This window comes from Pygoscelis adeliae, unplaced genomic scaffold (genome assembly GCF_000699105.1).
Source record: "Pygoscelis adeliae isolate BGI_AS28 unplaced genomic scaffold, ASM69910v1 Scaffold353, whole genome shotgun sequence".
Lineage (NCBI taxonomy): Eukaryota > Metazoa > Chordata > Aves > Sphenisciformes > Spheniscidae > Pygoscelis > Pygoscelis adeliae.
The window spans coordinates 406,280-412,763 of record NW_008824445.1 but is presented as its reverse complement, the minus strand read 5'-3'; the positions used below and the strand labels follow the sequence as shown (position 1 = coordinate 412,763).

Sequence of the window (6,484 nt, the reverse complement as noted above, 5' to 3'; positions counted from 1 at the left end):
AAGCCAGTGGTCCTGCCGCTGCTGTGGTTTGCAGAGGTGAGCTGCCTTCCTCAACCTGATTCTGCAGAGCCTCTCCTCTGGGAAGGGGTAAAATGCTTTGCCATCACCCAGGGCTGGGGAAACTCCACTTTGAATAAAGCTTTAAGCCAGACAGACTAATTAAGCACTAACAGAAGGCTTTGCAATACTTGGCTATGTCGTTAATCCGTCTGAGCTGAACAAATCCTGCACTATACTTCGTAAACCTCTGGCTCTGTCCTAGAATTGGGGTTAAATAGGGCCCAGAACAGAGCTGCTAGCATCCCCATGCTAATGTGGGCCAGCAGTCTCCAGCTATGTGCATGTCCAGCTGACTCTAACTATTTAGTAAAAGCTTCTAGCCTGACTGAATCTTGCATAAATTCCCTAATCTGTGCTGGGAGGTGGTGGGAGAGGAGTTGTGCAGCTGGTCTCTCAGCCCTGGGTGAGAGGGAAATGCTACTGATAACTTTGCTTTTTTTTTGTGGTTCCGTCGAAGGCTCAGTCCTAAAGCAGTTTTACACCAACCTGGTGCTGATCCCATCCCTGCTGGACTACCTGCAGTATATCTTCCTTGGGCTGAGTGTCCTGCTCATTATCTCAGCAGCTGTACTCATGGTAATGAGTCAGGTAAGAACTTGCAGTTGTCTAGTGGGAAATGCTGTTAGTCAAATCAGACTTAATCAGATGATGTAGATTGGGCTGACAATCTAACACCCCTGAGGAAACATTGGCTGATGCCATGAACCATGTCCTAATGGTGCCAGGTGCCACCACATAGCAGCAGGACTTCCTTGGCCATCTAGAAATTGGGCTGCAAATAGATAACATGAAAGCATTTCTGGCCATCTCGGTGCACAACAGTGATGGAAGTGGGTTCCTGCAGGAGGAGGCATTTCTCAGCTCATCCCGCTAATGAAAGAGCAAGCCTAGCTTATCAACTCAGCCTCCATGGAAAGCAGCAGGTCTGTGCCATTGCACAAATCTGTGCATCTCTGCAGGCCCCCACAGTTTTCTAATCTGAACGGAGCCTTCTTGAGGGGATGTAGCTACTTGAGCGCAGCTTGTTCACAAATGAAATCCAGTCACTGTGTTCTTGCAGAAGGGGCACAGACACCGTGGCTGCTTCTCAACCCAGACTGGATGCTGTCTTGCCCTAAAACTTGCTTGTTTCCCTGCAAACTACTCCAAATAGCTCTGGAAGTTGAACCCTCAGGGTCTTTATGGATCTGGGCTTACTGAGAAGCGAAGACCTTTGAAGCCTGCAGGGAGCTGGCAGCTGGGTAGAAGTTGGCCCACGATGGGGCTGGCAGTGAGGGTGCCTGGCTGGCTGGCACATGAGTCTGATCTGAGCTGTAAGGACAGAATATAAAACAGCTAAAACACTTGATGGAGATCTGTGGCTCCGGCTCTAAAACATTCATCTGATAACACTAAGCTCTTTAAAAGCTTTAGCTCTTGAAGTAGAGATCCAGCTCTCTACCCTAACCTATATCAAAACAAACTTACTTAGTTTTGCACTGCAGTCCAATGGCTTGAGCTGGCTCTAAAGCTACAGAAGTGAAGAGGCTACTTGTGGGGATAAAAAGGCAATGCTTAGGATGAGAATGGGCTAAGGGGAGAGCACGCGCGAGGGGCTGCTTTTGCTCAACTTCCTGTAACTGCCCTTACTAAACACTAATGCAGACCCACTTCAAATAGTTCCGGGGTTCTCAGAGTATCATGTAATTGGATTTTCACCAAGTCTACGACTGCTTAATTGACTTAAACACATGATCCCAAATCCCCTTGTTCCTCCATGCACTTCCCTGCAGGGTGGGAGCGATGCTAGGGCTGAGGGCTCAGCGTTAAACCCTTGCTGTGCTCCCGAGATGGTCAGGCTTTGTGTGCTGAACCTCTCTGCTTCAGCAAATGCAAGCGGTCGCTGGCAAACAGACTTCACTCTGCTGCATAGCAGCAGCATATCTGAAAAAGTCTGTATTTGCTGGGCAGCTATTTCTAAGAGCTTACGCAGCCCCAGGCTGGCGTTTCCTCACCCTGCTTTGTGCAAGTCTTAGTACCTGGTATCAAAGAGCCTTAGCCATGCCAGAAAGGGTCAGGAAGAAAAGCTGGATTTTAAATTTACTCAAGTCAACTGAATATCTGCTTGTGAAATATCCCAAACCCAGGAGTAAGCCGGCTGTACTTGGGTGCTCAGCCAAAAGTGTCATGAAGTGCTAGAACTAAAAATCAACTGCAGGAAGCACCTCACTACCTGGAAAGTGATTAAAAAGCCTCAATGACCTTATAAATCTCTAAGGAAGCTGTGCAACAACACATGAAAGTCTCTGCCTAATGAATAGGTAAAAGCTTGCAAACTGGAAGACAGCAATTTGCAGCCAAGGTGTGTTCCTCGTTTGATTGAAGTGTTGCTGATCTAGCAATGATTGCTTAATCGTGCACTGTCCTCCCTCTTGAAGTCACAGGTGATGTCAGAGGGGGACACTGGACGGGGCATTGTCCACACCTTCACGTGTCTGTCAGTGTGAAGGTCTCCCTGAACCCAACTCCTTCCTGGAGTATCTTGTGTGCCTCTGGCTTCTGGAGGGAGCAGGGTGCTTTAAATCCAGTCCAGATGAGGTACTGTGAAACACTTAAATCTTAGTCTCGTGTATAGTGGAGCCAGTTTGAAATGCATCTGTTGGACCTGCAGTTCTACAAAATGTGTAAATCTTTACAGGTGTAAAACATACCCAGATGCAGCATTGTAGCTCTCCTGCTAACGTGGCCTAAAGCCTGTGTGGTGACTCATTTAAAAGGCAAACAGACCATTTTAAAACTGGCTTGACGCTGACTAAAATCTTAACTAGGGCTTAGTTTAACCTAAATTTTGAAATCCTTATTAATAACTAGATTCTAGTTAAACAGTGATTTAAAATCTCCTCCTAAAATTGGAACCCTCGTGGAATTTGTGTCCCAAGTGCACCATAAACTAGCCTGATTGTCTTCTAGGAAAATGCTCTTTATTTTGGAGTAGCAATAAAAAGAGCTCAGACAGTAATAAGGCCAACCAGGCCACCTCTGCCAAAAAAGCTGCCTCCGGTTAAGGGGACGGTGTTGCAGGAAGCCAGACTATAGGTGGGTACCCAGTCAAGGTAACACACTTTTCTCTCATCCTGATTTGATTAAGCTTTGCTTAAAACCAATCAAATGGAAATGTTTACTGTTCACATCCACCAGGGATGCCCTCTTGGCAAGCTTTGATAAGATGATGTTGTCTCATGGCTTTATTCAGGGCAATTTAGATGTCTTAATACTCACACGTAAGCAGGCTGCAAGCACATGCTCTTATTGTTTCTCCTGGGGTACCTGATCTGCAGCCCTAATAATACCACAGGGATCAGGGTGAAAAGTAAGATTGGTGTGAGGAAACACTTTTCTCACCTTCCCCCCCCCCCCCCCCCTCACCAAGTGTTTGAGATCCAGAGGTAAGTTTTTAAATGGGTAAAAACTGATGGGGGGTAACAGAGGTAGTCAACTGGTGGGTGTTACTCCCCTCCTGCATGCAGGGAGCCTCGACGGAAAGGCTTTCAAGAGGGAATTTCTGATGTATAAAATACCTGGGTTTGTGTTACAGGATCACAAAATCACTGAATCGTTGAGGTTGGAAGGGACCTCTGGAGGTCATCTAGTCCATCCCCCGTGCTCAAGCAGGGTCACCTAGAGCCGGTTGCCCAGGACCATGTCCAGATGTTTCAATATCTCCAAGGATGGAGATTCCCCAACCTCTCTGGGCAACCTGTTCCAGTTCCTAGTTTTCAGTTGTACCCATTGCCTCTTGTTCTGCCACTGGGCACCACTGGAAAAAGCCTGGCTCTGCCCTCTTTACACCCTCCCTTCGGGTATTTCTATATATTAATAAAGATCCCCCCTGAGCCTTCTCTTCTCCAGGCTGAACAGTCCCAGTTCTCTCAGCCTTTCCTTACAGGAGAGATGCTCCAGTCCCTTAATCGTCTTTGTGGCCCTTTGCTGGACTCTCCAGTATGTTCATGTTTCTCTTGTGCTGAGTAACCCAGACCTGGACACAGCACTCCACGTGTGATCTCACCAGGGCTGAGTAGAAGGGAAGGATCACCTCCCTCGACCTGCTGGCAACACTCCTAATGCAGCCCAGGATACTGTTATCTGCCTTTGCTACGTGGGCACACTGCTTGCTCATGTTCAACTTGGTGTCCACCAAGACCCTCAGGTCCTTTTCTGCCAAGCTGCTTAAGGGTTGGGTGGTCCTTAGCGTGTACTGGTGCATGGGGTACCTTCTGGTATATCAGTAACTTCTCCCAGTTTTGTGTCATCTGCAAACTCGCTGAGGGTATATGCTGCCCTATCATCCAGATTGTTACTGGAGATGTTTAACAGGACTGGAGCCATTACTGACACCTGCGGTACACTGCTAGTCACTGGCCTCCAACTAGGTTTTGTTCCACTGATCACCACCCTCTGGGACTGGCCATTCATCCAGTTTTCAATCCACCTCACTGCTCATCCAGCCCATACTTCATACTTTTCTGCAAGGATCTTATGGGAGACAGTGTTGAAAGCCTTACTGAAGTCCAGGTAGATGATATCCACTGCTTTCCGCTCATCTACCAAGCCATTCATTTCACCATAGAAGTGTATCAGGTTGGTCAAGCGTGATTTCCCCTTGGTGAAGCCAGGCTGACTACTCCTGGTGACTTGTCCTTCATGTGCCTGGAAAGGGTTCCTAGGATCGGCTGCTCCAGCACCTTCCCAAGGATTGGAGGGAGGCCGACTGGCCTGTAGTTCCCCGGGTCTTCCTTCTTGAACTTCAAGATAGGAGTGATGCTTGCTTTCCTCCAGTCTTTGGGCACCTCTCCCAGTTTCCAGGATTGTTCAAAGATTATGGGGAGCGGCCTTGCAGTTGTATTAGCCAGCTCCCTCAGCACTTGTGAGTGCATCCCATCAGGGTCTGTGGATTTATGTATGTCCTTTTCCACCAAGGGTACGTCTTCCTTGCTCCAGACTTTCCCCTGGTCTCTGGGGTCCCCTGCCTCGTTCAGCAACAGGCCCACATGTCCCCTAGTCTTCCTTTTGTCACCTGTGTACTTATAGAAGCCGTTCTTGTTGTCTCTGACATCCCTGGCCAGATTCAGTTCCAGCTGGGCTTTGGCTTTCCTAACTTCATCCCTGCATGCTGGGAGAGTGCCTCTGTATTCCTGCCAGGTTACCTGTCCCTGCTTCCACCTTCTGCATGCTTCCTTTCTGCGTTTGAGTTTGGCCAGAAGCTCATTGTTCATCCACATAGGCCTGCTGGCATTTTTGCCTGACTTGGGATGCTTGTCGGGATGGACTACTCTTGAGCTTGGAGGAGGTGATCCTTGAATATCAAGCAGCTTTTTTGCCCTGACTATCTCCCTGCACCTGAGCTCTGTAGTCACTTTTGATACTTTCCAGGTGGCCCTGGTGGTATCATTGGTGCCCACACAGAAGAAGCAGTGGGTAGTAGTCAAAGGGTTGGATAAGCCTCGCAGTCCCTCCACAACACCCTGGATCCAGGTCCCCAGCAAGCAGCAAATGTCTCTAGATGACCAGTCAGGTGGGCAGATGGGTGCCTCTGTCCCCAGCAGCGGGGAGTGACCCGCTACTGTCACTTGCTGCTTCCTCCTGGGGGTCTTGCATGATTTAGGGTCAGGGGGCCCACATGATCTGCTTGAAAGCATATCTGGCTCCTCTTCAACTTTGAGGGTGGTGAACCTATTTCGTAGTTGTAAGCCTTTAGGTGGAGCAGAAGCCTTCCTCTTGGTGCCAGAAGGCACCAGCTTCCATCCTTCACCTTCCCCAGAGGTTACACTTACCATTACACTAGGGATGGTTGTTGTCTGTGTCTCTACTGCAGCTGGGGTCTGGGGGTCTTCAAGCTATTGTGTCCCCAAGAAGACCCTGTCCATCTCCCTTTCATCTTCTCTGATGCTGTGCAGCATGCTGACTTTGTCCCGTAGCTCCTCCACTTGGTGACACAGCTCTTCAGGCTGGGCGTTGGGGGGTGTTACAAGTGTCAGTGGGCAGGAATGGAAATAACTTCATTTTGTTCTGGGAGGAGATGCAAAAATCTTCAATTTAAGAAGCCTTCAGAAAAGGGTTCTTGGCCATGTGAAAGTCCAAGAGGTTTGGGGCACGTGTGTCCCAAGTGGGGATGTAGTGACACCTGTGCACTGTAAGGTCTGACCACAGTGCCACCGCCGAGTGTGCGGCTCTAACCGCTGTCTTCTCTTCAGAGAACCGCTGCCGAGAAGAGCCCACGCCATCCCACCACGCAGAGCAAACCGCCCCCCTCCTCCGAGACAACACCGCTCCTATACGACGCTGGCACGCTGAGCCAGGATGCCGAAGCCTGAGCCGCTGCCCCTGGCACACTTCCCACTGGGACACGTACGTGCCGGGGGCGAGACCCGCTCTGGGTCCCCAGAGG

General features: G+C 49.4%; 1 protein-coding gene across 1 annotated transcript in view; it reads left to right on the top strand.

Moving 5' to 3' along the window:
• SCARB1 (scavenger receptor class B, member 1) overlaps positions 1-6,478 on the top strand; it is a 16,600-nt gene extending 10,122 nt beyond the window's left edge. Inside the window, 3 exon segments of the mRNA XM_009320957.1 lie at positions 4-37; positions 503-648; positions 6,291-6,478. Of these exon segments, the coding sequence (XP_009319232.1) occupies positions 4-37; positions 503-648; positions 6,291-6,410 (300 nt within the window). The 3' untranslated portion in view covers positions 6,411-6,478.
• The last annotated feature ends 6 nt before the right edge of the window (positions 6,479-6,484 follow it).